Genomic DNA, 21,326 nt, shown 5'->3' on the forward strand with positions numbered 1-21,326 from the left:
ATAAAATACTATGGTCGATCGATGCCGTTCTTTGTCGTACAGTCGCACGGTGACGGCCGACGGACCCTTTCAACCACCAAATCTGTCAGGCCCGGCTATTCGGGCGTATCGTCAAAAGAGAATGGATTTGCTTCCTATTGCACGGCCTTCCATTGCATCTATCATACCAGTCGGAGGCACTAGTCCCTATACTCATTTTTTAATACACCATAAATTTCTCATTTTATAAACAAATAAAATAAAAAAACTCTAAAATTCTCTATATCTCTAAACAATGAAGTGTGCTATGCATGCTACAAATGAACAATGAATACTAGTTTTTAATAGCTACTTTAACCTTCCTTCATGTAAATATGAAAGCTTGAAGTGATTTTGAGCTCAAATTGCTTACAAATAAAAAAAACCACAATAAAGAACCATATATATATAGTGAACAAAATGAGATAAGACAATGGTGAAACATGAAAGTATGAAGTTGGTAACCTTTAGAACCGAAGAATTGACGGAGGAATCAAAGAAATCGATGGAGGAATCGAAGAATGGATGGAGAAAGAGCAAGAACACTGCTTAAATTTGAACTGAAGCTCTCGGGCGGGCTCGGGGAGGAAGAAGACGGCCAGCAGGATTTATAGGGGGGCCTCTAGTCCCGGTTGGTGGATCCAACCGGGACTAAAGGTCACTTTCCATTCCTGGGCCACGCCACTAGCCGGACAAGAGATTTACTCCCGGTTAGACCCACCAACCTGGAGTAAAGGTCCGGGACTAAAGGTCCCCTACCACAACGGCCGGGCGCAGGAGCCATTGGGTAGGGACCTTTAGTCCCGGTTGGAGCCACCAACCGGGACTAAAGGTCTCTCTAGTCCCGGGAGCAATATTTCCCGGGACTAGAGCCTGGTTTGACCCTTGGATCAAAGGTCTGTTCTCTACTAGTGACTCGGCAAAGAATAATCCGCGGCAAAATACCTCAGGCGACGCCGGTGGCCCCTCCATCATCCTTTGCCGAGTGCTGGCCGTTAGCACTCGGCAAATGTGCTATCTTTGCTGAGTGCTGCAAGCCTGGCACTCGGCAAAGAGGTTCCTTTGGCGAGTGCCAATTCCGACACTCGGCAAAGTATTTTTTTTTGTTTTCAATTTTTTATGGCATTTATACAGTACCTTGAAGCACATGTTCCAATTTGGAACTTTTCTATGACTTTTTGGTATATTTTTTAATTTTTTTATGTTTACTTGAATTTTTCTCGAAAAAGTAAATTTGAACTGCAGGTGCATGAAATATTGGAATTTAGCGATTCAAAAAATGGTATTCATGTTTTTGAGTGTATTTTGAGGCCGTGTGCAGGGACATTCATGAAATTTCGAACATCTGTTTCACGAAACATGACCACCAACTTGTTAAAAAAGTGTTTTTTAATTATATAAAATGCAAACGAAGTCCGAAAATCACGAAACTTGTCGAGGTGTCGTGTCATCGCATGTAGAGGCTGTGGTAAAAAAATTAGAAGTTTTTGAGCAAGTTATGACGTACGATACTTAAAACCCAGACATCTCCACATGTGACACTTAATCCTGTCATATTCAAATGTCAGTGGTTTGATCCTGCAGTATCGGGAAAGTCCCATCAACTTGGGATAGTCAAAACTCAATAGGATTCCTTCTATCCAGGAGAAGATGTCTATATTGTGGCTCAACAAGCCACACAAGTTTATTATTGTCCATATGCTTGCAAAACCGACCCACGTCTTCAGGGTTGGTATATTGTGCACAAGGTATCACCACACGGTAGATTACCTCGCCCAAACCCTGATGATTACAACTTGAACCCAAACACGCATGACGGAGAGTTCTATCAATAAGAAGAGGGGCTACCAGGGATGCTTGAGATAGACTTAACCGGGGAGATTGAAATGGAAGCAGACGAGGAATGGGTTGTTGACGAGGACACTACAAATGAGGTGCATGATCCGAAGGACTTGGAAATGCTTGACGGACTACGACTAGGCAATGACAACGATGAGGATGAGGCTATTGAGGATTTGGACAATCTTGATAGTGATGACGATACCTATCGTCCAGATAATCCCGATCATGAAGAATATTAGAAATACATGTAATACTATGTTATTTTGTAATTACATTTTCTTTATTTTGCATCTCTTACTAAGTACGTCTCATTTATCTGTACTTACTGGTTTACTCTTTTTAATTGCAGGTGATGGGGCCCACTAGGAGGAGCTGCCCCTCGGTTTACGCCAACCGAAGGGACATGTCGGCGGCTGAGGAGGCGGAGGCGTCAGAGAGGCCGAGGAGGCCGAGAGGCTGGCCCAGGCGAGAGCCGTTGACTAACCACGGGCGTAGCTCCTCACGCGACTCTGTGCACGACGATGACCTTCAGCACACGGTGGACGGGGACGGGGTCCATGGATGGAGGATGAGGAGGCGGTTCTAGCGACGGAGGACGAGGAGGCGGCGACGGTAGGGGGTTCCACTTCCTCTGGTACGTCGAAGCCCTACCAGCGAGGTCCCGCAAAGCTCCCGAAGTGACCGATACCTGTTGAGAGACGCCCACTGATTGCACCCGAGGGCGATAAGTAAGTAACTTCATATGTTCTTCATTTGATATGTTGAAAAATCATAATAACAACTAATAACTATTGTGGACCACTTGTGCAGGAACTGGGTGCTTGTGGACCAGGCTGCCCCGGCACGCAATGTGAATGGCATCCTGGGACTTCTGTGCAAGGAACACTTCCCTGGCCTGGTTAGGAAAGGAGATCAGGATTGGGAGCCGGCCTGGATGTTCGACCACTATGCCCTCGTGCAGGATGCTCTAGATCAAAATGGCATTCGCAGCAGAAACAAGGCAGATCGGGTGATTAGGGAGTTGTGGGTAAGTCTTTCTTGCACTACATTCCTCAATTCCTCGCATTCATTGGACATTCTTGAAATAAAATAATGAATACCTTGTGTGTTTATGCAGGACTTCTTCAGAATCCAAGAGGGACAGGAGGAAAGTGCGTATCAGGTGGCTTATGCTTCCTGTAAAAGGCGTGTCACGGACTTGCACTACGAGTCCCGCCTCTAGGCCCACATAGACTACAACGCCAAGTTCCTACTCAGGCGTGTCAACAAAGAGGAGGCAAGACGGATGACACTGACAAGGGAGCAGTACATACAGGTAAATACAAAACATGAATATTCATTTATTTTGAGATTAAGTATGCCTAATTTGATCTTTTGATATGTCGTCTACTTGATGTCCTGTAGGTGATTCCAAGCTGGTGCGCCACCCACCACGATTGCTGGGAATATATTGTGGAAACCTGGTTGTATGGGGACTGGCATAAGAAGCACGAGGAGACCCGCGATAGGCGTTTGTAGATGCCAGGTGTACCTCACCATCAGGGCAGCCACAGCCTCAACAAATATACAAAGGCATATGTAAGTCTCCGCCATTGCTCTAATCTAGCTGCGCTCAATTCTGCATCATTTCTAACCACATGTTGTTGTCTTTCTCGTAGTCGGATGCACACGATGGCCAGCCAGTTGGTCAACTCAAGGCATATGCTCTGGCTTACATGGGCAAGGTGACGGCCGACATCGAGTACGACCCAGATGCCCTGCTTGAGGCGTACACCAACTCCAACGTCCACACCCGCCTCTCTTCGTACATGGAGGCAGCAAGGTCAGTCCATGGGCCGGGCTACGATATGAGAACCGAGGAGCGCCTTGATCCTCAGCTCGTGATGAGGGTGGGGCAAGGCAAGAAGCATGGGCGGTTCTGGATTGGCGACAGCGTCCTCGACACGGCCTCTACTCCTCCTCTCCACCAGCTCCGAGCAGCGAGCACGAGCTCAAGCGTGCCCATACGCCAACGGCCGACCGTGGTGTCGGCACTCCAGGTAAGCATTCCTATTTCATTCGTCGTTCTTTGACTTTTACATACCTTACCTATGCATTATTGAAACATTGGGGTCAAATGCTGCAGGCCTAGGTGCAGGAACTACAGGCCGAGCGGGAGGTCGAGCGGCAGAGGCTACAGGCTTTGGAGGCCCAGCGGGAGCAAGATCAGCGGCATATGGCCGAGATGATCAAGTTCATGCAGCAAATTGGCCAGCAACAAGGTTGGGCGATCCCACAGACGCTGCTTGTTCCAGACCCACCTCCACAACATCCTGATTCTACCCCGGTGAGTATAAGTACGAAGTTTTACTTATGCTGAAACTTAGAGAAACCTAGTGAAACCTAGAGAAACCTAGTGGTGGTGGTGTGGTGGTCATGGTGGTGTGGTGGTCATGGTGGTGGTGGTGGTGGTGTGGTGTTGGTGGTGGTGGTCACGGTGTTGTGGTGGTCATGGTGGTGGTGGTGGTGGTCATGGTGGTGATGTGGTGGTGGTGGTGTGCTGCTGGTGGTGGTGAAGTGGTGGTGATGGCGGTGATGTGGTGGTGGTGGTGGTAGTGGCGGATATTTATCTTGCATATTTATCTCTTCTCTTGTCGCTCACGTGCAATCTCTTCTATTTTGTGCAGCGTCAATCGGGGGTGGCGTCGAACCACCTTGGAGGGTCGCCGGGATCGCACATTGGGCCATCCCAACCCGGACCGTCGCCGTGAGCTTCAAATGACAGCCGTTGTGATATAATGTACCTGTGAACTTTGTGAACTATGCTTGTGTGTTTGGACTTTGAACTTGGGAGTCGAGATTGTGATACTTGTATGCTATGTTTGTGTTTGTGGAGGATTGTGATATACATTTGTGTGATATATAGTTGTTATATATATATATATATATATATATATATATATATATATATATATATATATATATATATATATATATATATATATATATATATGATGTATATCTTGTTTGCAACGATGGAAGACTAAAAACCAAAAAAAATTTGAATTTTTTCACTTCTTTGCCGAGTGTCATGACCATGTCACTCGGCAAAGCTGGGAATCTGAGACACTAAGCTTCCCAGCTTTGCCAAGTGCCATGGTCAAGGCATCGGCAAAGAAAATTTAAAAAAAAACTGCTTTGCCGAGTGCCTATCTACAGCACTCGGCAAAGAAAATCCAAAAAAAAGAAAACAAGCTTTGTCGAGTGCCAGATGTAGACACTCGGCAAAGCATTAAAAAAAAAATAAAAAACATATTTCTTTGCCGAGTGCGACACATGGCACTCGGTAAAGGGGCCGTCACCGTGACCTGGCCGTCACGGTGGCTTTTCTTTGCCGAGTGCCGTCGTGGCACTCGGGAAATCCTTTACCGAGTGCCCAACATGCGGCACTCGACAAAGAAGCCTTTGCCGTGAAGGAATATGCCGACAGCTCTTTGCCGAGTGCAGCACTCGACAAAGGCTTTGCCGTGTGTAATTGCAGCAAAGCACGCATCTGCTGTACTAAGCGGGCGAGGTGGGCCGATGAGGCAGCGACGCCCTAGACAAGGATGCCTTTGTCTGACCGTTTGCAATCGTTTTCATATAATTCCACGGCAGGCGCGGTGCAACGTACCCGGCCAGATGATCCAGTCTCGACGCCTGGCCGGATCGGATGCAGTACGACCTGCCTTGACACCGATGGCATCGATAAGCAGAGTGTGTGGGAAGGGAAGGGATCGGACGCAACCTGCTGCCGGCTCGCACGATACGTAGCCATGGTGGCCACGTCGTCGTCGTTGCCGCGGTGGGTGCCGACGCCGAGCCCGTCGCGGACGCTATGGCGCTGGGGCGGCGGCGGCCTCTTCGCGTGGGGCGGCCGGCGTCACCGAGGCATGGCGTCGTCAGACGGAGCGGCGGCCGCCGAAAGAGCCTGCGTCCTCGTCGTCCCCAGATCGGGGTGCGAGCTGCAGGTGGTGGTGCCATCGTCAACGGCGGAGGACGGCGGCGGCGGCGGCGACCCCAGGGCGTTCCTGACGTGGGAGGAAGTGCGCGTTTCGGCGGCCGGCGGTGGCGGCCCTCACGGGGCGCCGGACGTGAGGATCCTGGACGGGATCAGCGGGCACGCTCGCCCCGGGGAGGTGCTCGCCATCATGGGCCCCTCCGGCGGTGGCAAGACGACGCTGCTCGACACCCTCGCAGGTGAGTGTGAGTTCGTTCGTCACCGGCCTCATCATCTCCTAATAACTACCCCACCCCACGCATGCACTCAAGAGTGTCAAGTCTCATCCATCCATGCATGCATGCGATTAATGAGCCCGGCCGGCCGTACGTACTTAGTACTTTTACCGACGACAAAACGGCCGGCCGGCCAAAAAAAAAATCGCCTTTCGTTTGAGTTTGTTTACCTGATAAGCCGTGGCTGAAAGTATTGTTGGCTAATTTGGTGTGAGAAAAAAATATTATTTGTTGGCTAAAAAAGTATGGTTTATAAGCCAAATAAGTCCAAGCGAACAGGACGAATAATCCCTACTACATGTGGATTGTGGACTGCTGGTAGCATGTACATCATATTTCTCTACTGTTTTCTTGTATCTAGTTCGTGTCTAGCCTATGATAGCAGAACATACGTTTGGACCAGCCAGGATGGAGTCTTCTTTTTTTAATTAAAATAAAACAATATATCGAATCACTCATTGGGTCGTACTACAAAGGATGGGATCCGACTCTACGACAGCACTCTCCCCGTTCCAAATAATAAGACGACGTTTTGGCTTTTTCTAGATTCATGGTTTTTGTTATGCACATAGGTATACAATTATGTCTGCATAAGGAGTGAAAAACTATATATCTAGAAATGCCAAAACGTCTGATAATTTGAAATAGAAGGAGTACGTGCTAAGACTTCTCATAAGGGCCACAAAACAGGCTTAATTAAGCTATTGCCCCACTCGAAGGGAAATTGATACAAACACAGTACCCTATGTATGCATGGCGGAAGCCAGCTCCTACTAAGTTGAAATGAATTGAAATGCTTTCGTGCGTTGGTCAATGTCTTCCTATGTGCTAAGGTTTTCGTTTTCGAAAATTCACCGACACCCCCGCTTTTCCCATAAGTTTGTCCACGTACATAACCTATATGGAAACCCCATTGAAATCCAGTCTTTGTTCTTTGGAAACTTCCTTTGATGCGGTCTCCCACCAATCTCCTAGAGAGGGGCAAGGTGGTCTTTATTTTTTCTGAAAAAAACACTTGGATAATAACTTATATTTAAGGATTGTATGCTTAATTAGATTTCTCATTTGTAGGACCGTCTTCTAGACATCCACGCAAAGGGGTGAGGAAGACATAGATGCAGCCTAGCTTGTTGCCACCCATGAGCACAAGAAGTTTGATAACAAGGCCAGCCTCTCCTATTTGCTTTCCTTTCGTAATTATTGAAAGCCAGAGCTCCTGACATTGCTCTTCAAATAAAAGTCTATAATAATGTTAATTAAGTCAATCAATTTTAATCACTGAATTTGTATAAAAATATACTAATATTTAACATACTAAACAACTCACTACTGGATTCAGGCGCTTTGTCGAGTGCCTGCGGCACTCGGCAAAGCCCTAAATACACTCGGCAAAGGTTTTGCCGAGTGCCGCACTTGGCAAAGGCCACTCGGGAAAAAAATGGCCGGCAAAGCAGCCTTTGCCGAGAGCCATTTGTCGGGCACTCGGCAAAGCTTTTGCCGAGTGCCGAGACAGCACTCGGCAAAGAAAACGAGCCGTCACAGCGCAGGAAACGGTGACGGCGGCACTCGGCAAAGTTTTTCAGTTTTTTTTAAATTCTTTGTCGAGCGCCGCTCGGGCTGGCCCTCGGCAAAGTTTTTTATTTTTATTTTTTTAAAAATTCTTTGCCGAGCGCCACCCGAGATGGCACTCGGCAAAGTTTTTTATTTTCTTTGCCGAGCGCCGAACGGGTGGCTCTCGGCAAAGTTTTTTTTTTAAAAAATCTTTGCCGAGTGCCGGATGGGTGGCACTCGGCAAAGTTTTCTATTTTTTTAAAACAATTCTTTGCCGAGTGCCATGGTCATGGCACTCGGCAAAGCTAGGAAACGGGTTGGTGCCCCTTTTTCCAGCTTTGCCGAGTGCAGTGACCGTTGCACTCGGCAAACTGACCGAAACCAGTTTTTTATTCATTTTTTACATTCCATCACGACAAACACAAATTATCACATATATCTCACATCCATCCAAACATATATCACATATTTATCACATCCATCGCATATATCACATTCATCACAATATATCACATACATCAATCCAAACATCTATCACATATATCACAGTTATCCAAATATACCACTAGTGCATGACAATTATATCAGAAATCCATCACCAAGTGAACAACAAATGCAAATACAACTAATGCTACTCATCACCAAGGTGGAAACTGAGTGCCTGGTGAAGGAAAAGCTGGATCAGTCGGAGGCGCATGAGCTAGATTATTTGAACCCTCCGACTGAGGCTGCACAAAAGAGAAGAGATTGCATGCGTTAGACAAGATTACTTGGATAGCTAATCTAGGTCATACAAGCAAAGCACAAGCGAAAACTCACAGGAGTAGCTGCAGCTGTAGGAGTCAGAGGTGGAGCGAACAGCGCAGGTGGCACAGCGGTATGTTGCCCAAGAGTCTGTATGAACTGCATCATTTCTGCCATCCTCTGCGCCTGGGCCTCTCACGCGGCCCGCTCGGACTGCAGATGGGCCGCCAGGTCCTGACGTTGCCTTGCTTCTTCTTCCAGCTGGGCCTGCAATATTTCACTCCAATGTTTTAGTAATGCAAAGCTAATTAAGGTGTGTAAAGATCAATGTACGACGAGTAAAACAGGAATAACCTCAGGTGCGTCGACCCATTGCTGTGAAGCGCTTGGCCATGGCCGTATGGCCGGGCTTGTGCTCGTGCTCCGTGCTCGGATCTGGGAGAGAGAGGGAGTAGAGGTCGAGTCGATGACGCCGTCACCAAGCCAGTACTGCCCAAGCTTCTTGCCTCCACCCACCCTCATGACGATCTTTGCATCAAAGTCCTCGGTGCCCGGGTCATACTCTGGCCCATGGACCGACCTTGCCGCCGACGTGTACTCACTGATGCGGGTGTGGACGCTCGGGTTGGTGTACGCCTCAGGCAGGTCCTCTGGGTTGTAGGAGACGCTGGACATCGCCTTGCCCTTATGGGACATACACCATGCCTGGAAGTCAGAGCATTGCTGGCCACCATGTGCCTCCAACTGCGAGAAAGACAGCAAGATGATTAGAAATCAGGCATAATTGAGCATCAGAATAGATAAATGAATTCGCGTACCCATAATTGTTTGTATCCAGCAAGGTTGCGGTTGCCTTGATGGTGTGCTGGACCTTGCATCTGCAAACGCCGCTCTCGGGCAGCATCATGCGTCTCGGCCCACCCGGGCATGAACCACTTGCCCATGATCATCGCCCAGCACTCGGGATATGAGGAGCACCACCAGGGACACATTTACACATCATCAAGTATTTGACATATAAAAAGATCAAATTAAACCAACTTAATCTCAAAACGAATCAATATTAATGTTCTTTATCTACCTCAAGGTACTGGTCCCAAGTTAGCGTCATCTTTCTTGCTTCTTCTTTGTAGACCTTCTCTCTAAGTTTCGACCCGTAGTAGGTTATGATGGCCTGGATGCGCGTCTCGTGATGCATGTCGGTGATGAGTTTTTTACAGGCTTTGGTAGCCACCAAATCTGCCCTAGCCTCAGATCCCTCCTCGCTTCTGAAATAAGTTTGCATACAGACGCGATGTATCCATTCATTATTTCAAGAAAAGTCCAATGAATGCGATGTATTGAGCAGTGTAGTGCGAGGGAGACTTACCCAAAACTCTGCCTTCACCCGCTCCGCCTTGTTGGGGTAACCCACATCGGGGGCGGCGGCATAGTGGTCAAACGTCCAGGCTGGCTCCCTCCTGCTGGCGTAGTCAACAAGGCCAGGGTAGTGTTGCCTGCACAGAAGACCCAGGACGCCACTGACTAGGCATCCGTGACCACCACCTGACACAATCGTCCAGTTCCTGCACAAGTGATTAAGAAAAATTATTAGTTTCTCTATCGATTTTCAACACATCATATGAAGTGGTGGTGATTAAATCTAAAGTTACTTACTTTTGCCCTTCGGGGTGAATCATTGGGCGTTGGTGAGGAAGCAGAACCGGAGAGAGGCTCGCCAGACCTCGCAAGTAGACGTTGCACGAACCAGAGGGAGCGGAACCCGTACCATCCTCCTCGTGCGTCCCCTCCCCCTCGTGCGCCCCCTCCTCCTTGTTCGTCTGCCAAAGCAGCTCGTCGTCATCCTTGGGCCTCGCCTCCTCCTCGTCCTCCTCACGCTGTGTGGTAGGAGGCAGCGGCGGCTGCCTCCTGCGGCCGCTGCTCCTCCTCCTCCTGTTCGACGGCCCCTCACCTGCAACGGCATCTGCAGTGCGTGGTGTTTGATAAAGCGAGGACACGTCCCTGTGACGGTCGCTTCGGCCCGCCATCTTTGTTCAATCACCTGCAATTAAAAAGAATAAACAAGACATAATTAGAAGTAGAAATAGATGCAAAATAAACAAAACATAATTACAAAAACATAGTATTACATGTATTAGAAATAATCTTCATGATTGGGATTAGCTGGATCATAGGTCTCGTCATCATTATCAACATTGTCATTGCCCAAATAATCAACACTATCCGAAGGAGAAATGTTGTCTTCATTGTCATTGCCTAAACGTAATCGCTCAAGCATTTCGAAGTCCTTCACATTTTGAACCTCATCTCCAGCGTCCTCGTCATCAACCCTTTCATTGTCTAGTTCCATTCCGATGGCTTCAGTTAAGTCTATCTCAAACCTCCCTTGTAGCCCCTCTTCTTGAAAGAACTCTCCGTCATATGTGTGTGGGTTGAAGTTGTAATCTTCATCGTTTGGGACAGGTAGTTTACTGTGTGGCGAGACCTTGTGCATGATATCCCAACCCTTAAGATGCCCTTTGGTTTGGCACGCATATGACGTATAATAAACCTGCGTAGCCTGTTGAGCCACAATATAGATATCGTCTCCTGGATAGACGGAATCCTGTCGAATTTCGACTAGCCCAAGATTAGGGGCCCGTCTCGTTACTCGAGGATCAAACCAATGGCATTTGAATATGACAGGATTAAAAGGTTTGGCACCATAAAATGAAAGTTCGTATATTTCTTCAATTCTTCCATAATAGTCGAGGCCATCAGTGCGGGGCGTAAAAACTCCACTATTTGTGGTTTTTTTATTTGGCCGACTCTACTCGTAGCTTGCTGTGTGAAAGCGAGTCTGATCATGAAGGGGTTTCTATGCCGAGTCCATCATGTCGTAGAACACCTATATGGCTGCCTCCATCTCCTTCTCACATCCTTCAGCGAACTGTGCTTGGTGAGCGTCATCTAACATGTCTGCTACCCCGGCATCAGCATCATAAGCCTCGACGCGTGGTCTCACCACGTCCTCTCTCATACGATGGGCTTCACCATGGTGGACCCATCGGGTATAGTCCGGTGTAAATCCATTCTTCAAAAGATGTTTACCAATTTGTCCTTGTTTACCCTTTTCCTATTTGCACATTTGCTGTAGGGACATAAAACTACACTCGGGGATTAAGCTGCCTTGCCAAATACACGGTTCAAGAAAGCATTGGTCTTGTTCATCCATTCATTGGTGTAATCACTCTGACTTCTCTTGCCCGTGTACATCCACTGACGGTCATCCATCCTCTAACATATATATCACCGAGCAAAGTAACCATCAATTGCATCTACATGGTGTTCCTACTGTCTATTAGGTGAGGATAGGTCCTAATCTCACTCGCGGATACATAGATGAGGTTAGTCTCCATGGTCTACTCCTATCCAAGACAGAATTTTGGCAGCACCTCCCCGCTGTTCTTCAGATACACGTCTTGCTAGGGAGAGTGTGTATCCGGAGAACAACAGGGAGGTGATGCCGAAACTCTATCTCGGATCGGAATAGACCATGAAAACTAACCCATCTACGCATCCGTGGGCTGTCCAAAAAACATGGACAATCCAAAATAGATACGGTCATAGATATGTAAAGATCTGCATACCTCCAACCATATCTCTTTCGAACGGGAGACGCCTAACTAGGTTACGCGATCTACGACCATGATACGGAAAGAGGGGTTATACCTAGGGTGGCGGTGGAGTCAAGCTAGCGGAGCCATGGCGGGTCAGTGTAGTGGCGAGGCGACGCGGTGTAGACAAACCCGCAGCGGCGAGGAAGAGGATCGAGGTCGCTGAGATGCTCCGGCTCGGCTACGACGGCTCTTCTTTGCAAAAAAAAGAACAAAATACTATCTTAGTTCAAAATTTTGGCAGAACCTCCCCTGCACGGTGAGGTATCCAAAACCTGTAAAAAACATACGGCACGATGCTCGACAACCACATATACATATGCATTCAATTCAACATATCATTGCCAAGTCACATTCATCCACCACCACCACCGCCGCTGCCGCCACTCTACTCTTCTACTACTACAACCACCACCACCACCGCCACTCTACTCTTCTACTACTACAACCACCACCACCACCACCACCTATTACTACTACTACCACCACAACCACCTACTGTACTACTACTACCACCACCACAACCACCTACTACTACTACTCTACCGAACTCTACTTCTACTAAAACATACTACTACTGCTACTCTACTACTCACCTATGGTGTCGGGGGTTGGGAGGGCATCGGGGCGTCGGGGTCGGCCGAGGCGCGCTGGGGACGGGGAGAGGATGGCCGCGGCGGTCGGGGGCGCGCCGAGGATGGCCGGGGTCGCGTCGAGAGGGTTGGGGCGGTGCTGCTGTGGGCCGAGGCGTGGGCCACGGGGTTAGAGCGGTGGGCGTGGGGCGACAGGAGCCGACGGGCCGCGGTTTCTGGGGCGGCCGATGGAGGCGCGCCGGTGTGGGTGGGCCAGCGGGCGAAGGCGGTGGGGGCACGCCGGCGGGGGCGCGCCGCCGTGCGTGGGCGGCGGCGCGTCGGTGGGGTGGGGCGGGTGGGGGCGCTTCGGCGGGGCAGGGTGGGCGAAGGCTGTGGGGGCATGCCAGCGAGGACGCGCCGTTGTGCGCGGGCGGCGAAGCGGCGGGGGCGCGCCGGCGGGTGAGCAGGCGGGGCGTGCGCGAGGCGGGGCGGGATGGCTGGCCGGTCGGCGCAGGCCGAGGCGGGACGGTGGCGCGCGTGTGTGCGTGTGTGGGAGGGAGGGAGGTAACGGTTGGGTGGCCGGTTTGTCTGTGGATGGGCCGTTTGCCGAGTGCCCCGATCTGACACTCGGGCTGCCGGTTTGTCGAGTGCCAGATCGGGGCACTCGGCAAACGTGTTTTCCTTTTTTTTTAAATCTAAACCCTAAACCGCACTGCATCGTATTTTTTTTTAAAATACCACTTTGCCGAGTGCCGGGTGGAGAGACACTCGGCAAACATTTTTAAAAAAATTGGCACGCTCTTTGCCAAGTGTCCCCACGGACACTCGGCAAAGGGAACACTTTGTCGAGTGCCTGGCAGCTGGCACTTGGCAAAGAGCATGTTTGCCGAGTGTCAAAAGATGACACTCGGCAAACCAATTTTTTTTTGTATTTTGACCTCCAAACTTTTTTTGTAGTCCTCTTACAGTACATGGTACTTCATGTCGAAATTTGGTACATTTTCCGAATTGTTTGCTATATTTAGTTAATTTATTTCATTTAATTGAATTTTTTTGGAAAATGCAAATTTGAACTGCACGTGCATCGAATAATGGAATTTAATGATTAAAAAAATGATATTCATGGTATTGAGTGTAGTGTGAGGCCGTATCCAGGAACGGACCCGAAATTTCGAACATCTTGTTCATGAAACATGACCACGAACTTGCGGACGAATTGTTTTTAAATTCTATAAAATGCAAACGAAGTCCGAAAATCATGAAACTTGTCGAGATGTCATGATATCGCATGTGGAAGATGTGATAAAAATTTGAGAAAGTTTGGTACACGTTATCACGTACGATGCTTACAAACCAGGACATCTCCGCATGTCACGTACTAAACAACTACCCATGACAGACATAGATGAAGCCTAACTTCTTGCCACCCATGACAGAGAGCACAAGAAGTTTGATAATAAGGCCAGCCTCTCCTGTTTGCTTTCCTTTCGTAATTATTGATAGCCAGAGCTCCTGACATTGCTCTTCAAATAAAAGTCTATAATAATGTTAATTAAGTCAATCAATTTTAATCACTGAATTTGTATAAAAATATACTAATATTTAACATACTAAACAACTACCCCAGATTTGTCACGTGTTGTATTTTCATAACATATCTATTTGAAGCTATAAAAGCTGATATTATTTTTTCTATAAACTTAGTTAAAATTATGATGCTTGATTAGAACTAGACTAAGAGTTATATCTTCTTTTTTTGGCATGGATCGGAGGTACTCCAGGCTGTGCAACTCATTCGTATCATACGCATGCAAACAAAGCATGTTTGCTTTCTTTTTTTTTTAAAAAAATTCTCAGAACTTTTCATGTAAGATATATGAGGTCCTTCGTTTGGACATGCATGTTTCATTCATAATGGTCTCTCATGGATGGGGAAGTACACAGCTTATTGCTTGCTAAAAACTGTAGCACTCTATGCCTAGTAACAGAACTCAGCAAAAAATATTACTACTACTAATGAACCTAGATAATTAATGTTTTACGTAGAGGTTGCAAAAAATTAAGAAATTTCAGCAGAAGCAGTTGCAATCACTGGCCATGCTCCCCTCGTATCTCGGCTACCGTCCCGCACCAACTTTGCTTTGACACCATTATTGCCGATGGATCCTACACCATTCAGTGACCACGCACTGCACGTGCAGAAATCTTCTGTGTATAGGCATTCAGTTCCCATCCAATCGGAACATTACATTGCTATTACTATATGGTAGCCTCAGCAGTAGGGATGAAAACAGATCGGATACTGACGGATATCACCGATATTACATTTGTTTTCATATTTTTGTCCGGATTCGGATTCGAATACGGATAGTGTCAACTATGTCGGATAGGATACGATTGGATATCGACATTATAAATATGCGATTTGAGTATTCGGATACGGATACGGTATCAGATGTTGGATATCCAGACTCGGATACGGACAGATCTCAACCCCTCTAAACGGATTCGGTTTCGAATACGGTCGGAAAATATCCGTACCGTTTTCGTCCCTACTCAGCAGAAATCCTAGCTATTAGTAATTCCTTAGTTCTTTTTTTTAAATGAGCTTAGTTTTTGATGATTCTTCTTCTTCTGAATGTATCCGTGGTGCCTTTTGTGTTTGTTAGCTAGTTAGCTAAAATAGCCTTTGTCAAAAATAAGGTTGCGAACCAAATTTCATTTTCTAAAATCATAGTGAAAACCACAACTGATAGCGTCCGTACTGATTGTGGTCATGAGGTATGCGTAGGCTTTGTGTGCATGTTTATTTGTGGTTGTTCAGACATCCTTGTGCTAATTATGCAAAGTCATTATATCACAATGTGCAGCATACGAAAATAATAGTTTTCTACTCGATAGCAGCGCGATTTACACAAATTTCCTGCTATCGTCGATATGTCATGCATGTTATGTATCATAGAGTTTTATTTAATTTATTAAATATTATACGTGCCAAGTCCATAATATATCCAACAATCCCCACCAAACTCTAGGGTTTATAACAAAGTAGTCTCAGGACCACATTTCCTTTATATACCAGTATTTTGATGAAAACTGTTAAGTTGAACATCCATCTAGAGCAATAGTTTCACTCAGTCATAACTGAACAATGGACTAAGCCTTGAATTGACAGTTTTGTTTGAGGTGAATGTCACTAAAGTCCTTAGCTGATACTTGGTTGCAAAAGACATCCCCTCTATTTGAAGCATATAAGTCATACTCCAGTGCCTTTCATGAGTATTTAGAGATCACCCAAATCTCATAGACTGTGACTCATATAGGTGTGCTCCTCAAAAGATGTTCTGTAGGACAACATCTTTGCTTTAGCAAGCCACTTGGAACACATTAAGGTAAAAACCAACCTGCCTTACAGAAAGGAAAGATATGCATCAGAAATGAGTCTTACTAAGGATCTTTCCTCATAATTTACTATTAGCTTGTTTCACCATCCTACTTCACGGGATCTCCGATCACATAGGATAGGTTACCACTATAGTAAATTTCATGTGAGTCTCAAACCCATCTCTCTCGATGCACTTTCTATCACATTACGTGACAGACCCTTAGAGAATTGATCTACCAGATTGTTAGACGTGTGAACATAGTCCAATGCAATTACTCTGGAGTTTTTCAATTTTCTGAGAGATTTTAGTCGTCTCTTAACATGTCTTGTAGACTTCATGTTATCCTTAGAACTGTTAACCTTCGTAATCACAGTCTGGTTATCGCAGTTTATAGAAATAGTCGGTATGGGTTTTTCAACAACCGGTAAATTCATAAGAAGATTACGAAGCCACTCGGCCTCAGAGCCAATGGTGTCTAATGCTGTGAGTTCTGCTTCCATTGTAGACTTCGTTAAGATAGTCTGCTTGCAAGATTTTCAGGACCTCCAAACAAAAACACATATCCACTTGTGGCATAAAGCTCATCAGCATCAGAGATCTAGTTGGCATCACAATAGCCTTCCAGCACTTTCAGATGTCCGATATAACGAATACCATAACTCTTGGTGCCCTTTAGATAGCGCATCACTCTCTCAAGAGCACGCCAGTGATCATCTCCCGGGTTTGATATAAATTGGCTCAGCTTGCACACAACAAATGAGATGTCAGGCCTTGTTGCACTAGCAAGATACATGAGCGAACCAATGATCTGGGAATATCTCAACTGATCCCTTGCTATTCTCTGATTTTTCCTCAGTAGCACACTCGGGTCATAAGGTGTAGGAGCAGGTGCACAGTCACTAAACCCAAAGTGACTCATCACCTTTTCCACGTAGTAGGATTGTAACAGAGTTACCCCACCATCACCTTCTCTCATAAGCTTGATATTAAGAATAACATTAGCCTCTCCTAAATCTTTTATCTCAAAATTATTAGATAAAAATTCCTTCACCTCCCCAATCACTTTGAGGCTAGATCCAAAGATCAGTATGTCATCAACATATAAGCACAAAATAACTCCTTTACCCCCACCATACCGATAGTACACATATTTGTCAGCTTCGTTCACAACAAAGCCAGCAGATGTTAAAGTTCTGTCGAACTTCTCATGCCACTGCTTAGGAGCTTGTTTTAGGCCATATAATGACTTTAATAATTTACACACCTTTACTTCTTGACCATTTGCTACAAACCCATCCAGTTGATCCATGTAGATCTCCTCTTCTAACTCTCCATTTAGGAAAGCTGTCTTAACGTCCATTTGATGAACGATGAGACCATAAGAGGCTACCATGGAAAGCAAAACTCGAATTGTAGTCAATCGGGCAACCGGTGAATAAGTACAAAAAATCCTCACATTCTTTTTGAGTATAACCCTTGGCCACAAGCCTTGTCTTGTACCTTTCGATAGTACCATCAGGCCTATGTTTTTTCTTGAACACCCATTTGCACCCTATAGGATTGCACCCATAGGGACGATCAACTATTTCCCAAGTTCCATTAGACATAACAGAATCCATCTCACTCCGTACTGCTTCCTTCCATAAGTCAGCATTAGGAGAGGATATGCCTCTTCAATAGTCGTTGGTGTGTCATCCACAAAGTACACAATATAGTCATCACCAAAAGACTTTGCAGTCCTCTATCTCTTACTTTTTCTAGTGACTATAGTGTCATCCTCCTCAGGATTTTGCATACAGGGTTCCTCAATTTGTTCTATCAGAGTAAAATTTTCATGCTCATGGAGAATTATAAATTCATAACCAGTTGTGCTAGGTGCATTTTTCATGAGAAACTCATTCTCAAAAAATATAGCGTCTCTAGATTCCATGATTGTATCAACAACCATCTCAGGAACACCAGAATTTATAATTAAGAATCTATAACCCACGCTGTGAATAGCATAACCAAGAAAGACATAATCAACAGTCTTTAGTCTAAGCTTTCGCTTTTTATTTATTGGCACATTCACCTTAGCCAAACAATCCCAAGTTCGCAGGTAACAGAGATTTAATCTCTTCTTTTCCCATTCCTCGAATGGTGTAATTTCTTTGTTCTTTGTGGGCACTCTATTCAGGACATGACACGCTATCAATATAGCCTCACCCCACCATTCCTTAGATAGTCTCGCAGTCTCTAATGTGGCATTAACCAAATCAGTTAGAGTACGGTTCTTTCTCTCTGCAATCCCATTGGACTGTGGTGAGTATGGTGGCGTCCTCTCATGAATAATTCCATGCACCACGCAAAACTTAGAAAATTCATTTGAGAAATATTCTCCCCCACGATTGGACCGCAAACGCTTGATTTTCTTCTCAAGTTGATTTTCTACCTCAGCTTTATAGACTTTAAAATAATGCAATGCTTTATCTTTAGTTTTCAATAAATACACGTAGCAAAATTTAGTACAATAATCTATAAATGTCATGAAGTATCGTCTACCGCCTTTAGTCAATTTGCCATTCATTTTGCATAAATCAGAATGAACGAGTTCTAATGGTGCCAAGTTCCTCGCCTCAGTAGCCTTGTGAGGCTTGCGCGGTTGCTTCGATTGCACACACATCTGGCACTTAGAATCTTTGACTAAGTTAAATTTCGGGATTAAATTCAGATTTGCAAGCAGCGTGAGACACCCAAAATTAATGTGATAAAGTCGTGAATGCCATATATTCGACTCATCCGAAACATTAACATTGTTCACTACTTTATTACACACATCATCAAGCGAAGATAAGTAGAACAAGCCTTCGCAATCATAACCTTTTCCAACAAATGTTCTATGTCTCGATACAACACACTTATTGGACTCAAGCACAATTTTAAAGCCATCGCTACATATTTGAGAACTGCTAACAAAATTCTTCTTAATAGAGGGGACATGTTGCACGTTTTTTAATAGCACCGTCTTTCCCGAAGTAAACTTCAGAACGACCGTACCAGCACCAAGAACATGTGCATGTGAACCGTTTCCCATCAGCAAGGCTCCAGTCCTGCCGGCCTGATAGGAAGTAAACAAAGAAACATCAGCACACACATGAATATTAGCACCGCTGTCCATCCACCACTCAAATTAGAAGAAACTCTATCAAGTAGAGGAACCATATATAAACTAGTGGGTTGTATTTTCCAATATGGAATGCTATATTTTCCCTTTAATTTTCTAAACCAATTAGTAATTAATAAGTGAAAAGTAAGTTCAGTTTTTTATTAGCACATTATTGCTTACAGTTAATTATGGCCTCCATTTCGCGCATATTTTTAACTACCACCATTTTGAGCTTGTTTCAGGTCTTCAGAACGGAGAGGTTGAGTGGCCACTACGGCATGTCAGAATTTGTGATCTCAAACACCCTCTCAGCTACTCCATACCTGTCTGTCATTCCTGTATTACCCGGCGCAATGCTATACTATCTCACCGGACTAACTAAAGGCGTGGATCACTTCACCTATTTCGTCATGGTTGTTTGCATATGTTGCCTTCTAGTTGAAAGCATGATGATGGTTATTGCTACGATTGTTCCGGACTTCCTTATGGAAATCATCATTGGAGCTGGAGTGCAGGGGGTGATGATGCTAAATGGGGGCTTCTTTCGCCTTCCTAATGAGCTCCCAAAGGCCATATGGAAGTACCCCTGCTACTACATGTCCTTCCACAAGTATGCAGTGCAAGGACTCTACAAGAACGAGTTCATGGGTTTGTCTTTCCCAAGTGATCAGCTGATTGAGTCTAATGTCACCATCAGTGGCATTCAGGTCCTCAAGGTTAAATTGCAGGTGGAGTTGGGGTACTCGAAATGGGTAAACCTTGCGATCCTTTGTGGACTGATGGTGACATACAGGATGATATTCTTCACTATCGTCAAGGTTGCTGAGGAAATTCGACAAAAAATGGGAGGCAAACGAGGATGTGTAAGATAGTTGCCTTCTACGTGTCTTTCTACTTTCCCATTCTTCAATCACTTTTCACTAGAGGATTCTTGTTCTTTGCCGAGTGCCTGAGGCACTCGGCAAAGGCCAAATTGCACTCGGCAAAGCCTTTGCTGAGTGCGGCACTCGACAAAGAAAACACGGCAAAAAATTGATCGGCAAAGCCCTCTTTGCCGAGTGTCTTTTATCGGGCACTCGGCAAAGAAAAGTGACCGTCACGGCGCCGGCCCCGTTGACGGTCGCTTTGCCAAGTGCCAACCTTGCAGGCACTCGGCAAAGATTTTTTATTTTTTTTTAAAAAAAATTCTTTGTCGAGTGCCCTCTATCCGGCCCTTGGCAAAGATGTTTTTTTTCTAAAAATTCTTTGTCGAGTGCCCCCTGGCCGGCGCTCGACAAAGTTTGAATTTTTTTTAAAAAAAATTCTTTGCCGAGTGCCCTCAGTCCGGCACTCGGCAAAGTTTGATTTTTTTAAAAAAAAAATTCTTTGCCGAGTACCATTGTCATGGCACTCGGCAAAGTTGAAAAAATGGTTTTCCGAGCGCCCATTTTTCCAGCTTTGCTGAGTGCTGTGACCATGGCACTTGGCAATGGGGTCCTTTGCCGAGTGCAACACTCGGCAAAGTGACCCAAAACGGCAATTTTTATTTTTTTACATTCCATCGTGACAAATAAATTTATACAAATATATATCACATATATATCTCATCTATCCACACATTCATCCGCACTTATCACATTCATCACAATATATATCACATATATAATAATAAGTGCTCAAGTCCATCCAAATAAATTCACAAGTCCATCAAAGTCCATAAGTGAATCACAAGTATATCACAAGTTCATCACCAAGTGAACAACAAATGAAAAAATACAACACGCACTCATCTCGGCCACTGCGACTGTGGTGAAGGCCCAGCTCCATCATTCGGAGGTGTATGAGGTGGATTATTCGAACCACCGTCTGATGGAGACTGCACAAAGGAGAAAAGATTGCATGTGAGATAAGATTATTTGGATAGCTAATCTAGAAAGGTAGAGGCCATACAAGCAAAGCACAAGCGAATGTAAAAAACTTTCATACTCATAGGAGTAGTTGTAGCTACAGGATGCGGAGGTAGAGGTGGAACCAACAGCCCAGCTGGTAGAGAGAAGCCCACACGTTGCCCAAGCCCTTGTAGGAACTCCGTAATGTCCGTCAGCCTCTGCGCCTGGGCCTGCCGCTCGGCCTCCAGCTGGGCCGAGAGAAGCCCACACGTTGCCCAAGCCCTTGTAGG

The 21,326-nt window shown here is 45.8% G+C and overlaps 1 protein-coding gene across 1 annotated transcript; it reads left to right on the forward strand.

The window, feature by feature from the left end:
* Positions 1 to 12,885: 12,885 nt before the first annotated feature.
* On the forward strand, positions 12,886 to 20,040 carry LOC136480756 (ABC transporter G family member 1-like). Its single transcript, XM_066478217.1, has 2 exons — positions 12,886 to 13,035; positions 19,411 to 20,040. The coding sequence occupies exons 1-2, from the start codon at positions 12,886 to 12,888 to the stop codon at positions 20,038 to 20,040; spliced, it is 780 nt and encodes a 259-aa protein (XP_066334314.1).
* The last annotated feature ends 1,286 nt before the right edge of the window (positions 20,041 to 21,326 follow it).

This window comes from Miscanthus floridulus, chromosome 9 (assembly GCF_019320115.1).
Source record: "Miscanthus floridulus cultivar M001 chromosome 9, ASM1932011v1, whole genome shotgun sequence".
NCBI classification, from domain to species: Eukaryota; Viridiplantae; Streptophyta; class Magnoliopsida; order Poales; family Poaceae; genus Miscanthus; species Miscanthus floridulus.